Source organism: Nelumbo nucifera, chromosome 3 (genome assembly GCF_055504915.1).
Source record: "Nelumbo nucifera cultivar China Antique chromosome 3, China Antique-T2T, whole genome shotgun sequence".
NCBI lineage: Eukaryota > Viridiplantae > Streptophyta > Magnoliopsida > Proteales > Nelumbonaceae > Nelumbo > Nelumbo nucifera.
The window spans coordinates 62,100,023-62,103,979 of record NC_142651.1 but is presented as its reverse complement, the minus strand read 5'-3'; the positions used below and the strand labels follow the sequence as shown (position 1 = coordinate 62,103,979).

At 38.4% G+C, this 3,957-nt stretch overlaps 1 protein-coding gene across 2 annotated transcripts; it reads right to left on the bottom strand.

The window, feature by feature from the left end:
• Positions 1-547: 547 nt before the first annotated feature.
• On the bottom strand, positions 548-2,236 carry LOC104609420 (ethylene-responsive transcription factor ERF062-like). Of its 2 annotated transcripts, XM_088901835.1 has the most exons (2): positions 1,861-1,995; positions 548-1,630 (listed from the first exon to the last, which is right to left on the bottom strand). In XM_088901835.1, exons 1-2 carry the CDS (start codon positions 1,963-1,965, stop codon positions 809-811), a joined length of 927 nt encoding a protein of 308 aa, XP_088757961.1. In that variant the 5' UTR covers positions 1,966-1,995; the 3' UTR covers positions 548-808. The 2 variants fall into 2 exon arrangements, with proteins under 2 accessions (XP_088757961.1, XP_010274030.2); XM_010275728.3 differs by having other exon boundaries at positions 548-2,236.
• Positions 2,237-3,957: the final 1,721 nt, after the last annotated feature.

Sequence of the window (3,957 nt, the reverse complement as noted above, 5' to 3'; positions counted from 1 at the left end):
AGGTATCCAAACATGAAATTGGAATTGGGCCTTTTGCTTGCAAACATAATTTCTACAATGTAAAATTTCAAAATTTTAATCCCAAGAATTGAATCGGTAATTTTCAGGCCAATTTCAATGTCTCCAACTAAAGACAACTTCAAGCTTAGGTTTAAAGTTGCAATTACTTAGGTGGGGTCCAGTTGCAATTACTCAAATCAGGTCTGTTAAGGCATGGTTATCTTAAATGGGTCCCATCACTACTCTGCATGGTCAATCCTTTTTGTGGGTAATGATAATTAGAAGACCATACAAAAGAGATACCACCAAGTGGGAAGCTTAGGTTTCTCCCATGTAAATAGGTATCAACCCAAAAGTTCTCATTTTGAACAAATTAAACTTAGAAACATATGCCCCACTAAACATTCTAATTTTGTCGGCTACAGCTTACAATTGAGATTTCCATCTCTCCTTTCGCTGATGTTGTTCCATATTAAAAGTTAAAACATCAAACTAAAGAAAATAGATTATGTGAAATTTGCAAATTAATGAACAGAAACATGAACAATGAATTCAAACAAAGCCACCATCAATACAAAGGTCATAGTGGATGAGAATTACAGAGATCCTCAATCTGGATTCAGGCCAGCCAATAATAATGAAGGATGGAAAACTAAATGTCAGTAGGGATTGACCTAGAAGAAAAATATAAACACAACCACTTAAAGATCTACCTCACTTCTTCATCTTTGTTGGGTGTACAATTATCAACACAATCAACATTCGTTCCTCGGGTACTCTTGAGTTTTGAGAATGGAGGGGTTGTTTCTCATAAATCAGAAACTGGAAGGGCATCCCAGATCATGTCCATGTCCAAGGAGGGCATTCTACTTAATGGAACAGCATCCACATCAGATGGTAAGCCCTGAGCTTTCTTACTCTCAACAACTTCAGAAACGCCTCTTTTCTGCAAATCAAATGAATTACCATCTTTTCTTGATGGCTTTTGCTCCAAACTACAAAGGGTACTGGTATTCTCAGATATGAGTGTAGTTGATGATGGTGGTGATGGTGTGTCGGTTGGTTTCATTGAAGGTTGAAAGCCGTCACAGAAAGCTTGTAGCTTTGCTTCCAGAAGAGCAGCAGTGCTTCCACTCAAAGAACTTATCTTGAGCTGGTGTTTGAGATCCGGGAAATTCAAATAAGCATATTCCCCTCTTAGCTTGTAAGCAGCTGTATCATATGCAAAAGCAGCTTCTTCGGCTGTGTCGAAGGTTCCCAACCACACCCTTGTTCTGTTCCTTGGTAACCTGATCTCTGCAACCCACTTCCCCCAATGCCTTTGCCTCACCCCTCTGTACAGCTTCCCTGGGGAAGATGGCAAAGCCTTCTGACGATGATGATCTTGCACTCTTCTTCCAGTTTGCTTCATCGATTGTGTCTTGGTTGCACCAAGCCAACAGTCACCACCGCTCTTTGAAGCAATATTTTCGAGCTTATGATTGATCCTGAGACAATCATGTTCTGGTTGAATCTGAATTTGGTGATGTTGAAAAGCTGGGAAGAATTGATTCAGGGATGACAACATGGGGTCACATCTCTGGTCCTTGTCAAGTGTCTGGTTGGTCTGTGTGGTCTGTATAGTAGGTTCCTGCAAAAACAGATTTAAGTTGAGGAGGTTGGAAGCTGGGGGGGATGAAGATGAAGGTGAAGGTACTGGAGAGGCTTGGGTTTGGCTTAACTGAGGGATTGATTCTATAAAATTTAGAGGTGTGAATCTTGCATCGACCTCAGGAAATCCATTTGGGCTCACACAATTTGCTGCAGAACTAACACAAGAAAATAGAGAGGATTGATGTGTGGCGAATTCTGCAACATTACCGTCCAAAGTGGTAGCTGTAGTCTCATCCACCGAGGAACTAGACTCGGGGCTTGAGAAGATCTGATTTGATGACGAAGAAGAAGTTCCTCCTGCTCCATCATCATCACCTTCACGACAAGCTATCACTGCAAGCGCATCACACATAATTGGACTGAAAAACAACTGTGTTTCCGTTGAAATTCCCTGAAGATAAGATGGCAATTCCTTCTGCAGGTAGCTCCCAATCTTGGAAAACTGATCCTCCATGCGAAATAGGACCTTAGAACAAGCAAAAGAGAAGTGGAGATGGAGAAATGATGCAACAAGAAGGCTGTTGTGCTATAAATATTTAGCTTAGAACACTTATGTGACAGCATGTCATGAGTCCAATACAAACACCAAATTGGTGTCTGTTAGGACTGTAATTGATAAATTAGAGGACCCACTTTTACTTTAATAAAAAAGAGTACTAGTTTATCATCTGCCTTGGATCTCTAGATGAAAAGAAAAGGCGGACCACATTACACCTCCACCCATTGTTTCCTGCTTGCCATATTCAGTGCCTCCATGAGAACCAATCAAAGTCTGACATCTCAGACTCCTAGGCATAACTGCCTTTTGATATGTTAGATGGATTTCATTGATGTTCTTCAACGACAGGGACTAGATAAAGAAATCCAAACCTCTGAATCAGCTCTGCTTTTATTGCTTTATGTGGTTTATTTTTCAATGATCATGTGGTTTTCTCAAACATTTCACATGCCCTTTTTCTCACTTTCTTTCTTGGTTGAATTTAATATGGCTCTAGCTATGACCTGTTAATATTAGGATTTCTCAATTTAATCTTATTATTATTATTATTAGTATTAGTATTAGTATCACTCTTGTTATAAAAAATGTTTAATTAAACCGACATTGTGTAAAGAAGCTTGGTTAGAAGAGATTGAGTTGATCATAGCAAAAAATGATAAACAATTCTGATATGTATTAATAATCCATCGGTTCAAGTTGTTCTGAGCCTCATCTATCTAATTGAACTTAATATAAAGAAGAAAACAAATTTAATGGGACAATTTCTTTCCCAGGAAATATGAAGTCAATTAAGTTAATTTCTACACCCATTACTTCACAGAAAGTTACTCTTCAATTACTGAAAATTATAGGAAGTCCTGGAGCTCACGATCTCCTCGGGTATGTAACATAGGCTGAACATTAAGCAGGAAAGCCCACTGGATCACCATTATTCCGGTTAAACTAATGGTTGCATCGTTTTGGCCTTTACCTTAAAAACCAGAACCCAGAAAGAGAATTAGATCAGCAGCTCACCGGTTCAACAGAAGGGTTTGATCCAAGTCTGAAAACGCTGATTCTAATGTTGATAAATTTCAAAGAATCATTCAACCTAAAAGCTTAAGTTGTTAAGTAAGGTCTTTGAATAGATTGATATTATCTAATATGCCCCCTCGTACAAAAATCCATTGGACTTGAAACATGAACAAGTACAGACCCACCCATATCTTATACCGAAACTTATTTAATTACAATAGGAGTAATGAGGCATAAAACTTAAAGCTGTTAGGTGATTGAACACATAACTAACTGGACTACTTGTTGTACTGTATATGGCATGGCACCAGCCCCCATTTTGTGTGAAAAGACAGCATATTGCTTTTATCGATTGTTCAGAGGTGACCCGATCGAGGGACCCATATTGGTTGATAAATCATTACCATAATATGAATAAATTTACGAGTTTTCAGTGGGCCTTAAGACAAATTATAGAATAAATTTGTTTTATTACAACGAAGAAGATTGTGGCTGTCATTGTAGATCTAATAATAAACACAGGTATTTATTATTTGGCTTTTCTTCTGGCTTCTGATCACATGACCCTTGAGAAAGGTGGGAGACGCTCTAACCTCTAACATTTCGTTAAGACAAGCAAGAAAAATTAAAAGGGGCCGGGGAAATATATACGGAGTAATTAATGGTCCATCTCTTTATTCAAACTTGAGGATTGAGACTCAAATGATTAGAAGTGATTGATGGTGGCGTTGGTTCCCAGAAATTCTCAAAATATAGCTCTGAAGCCGAAACTTCTATTTCTTGACAAGGAA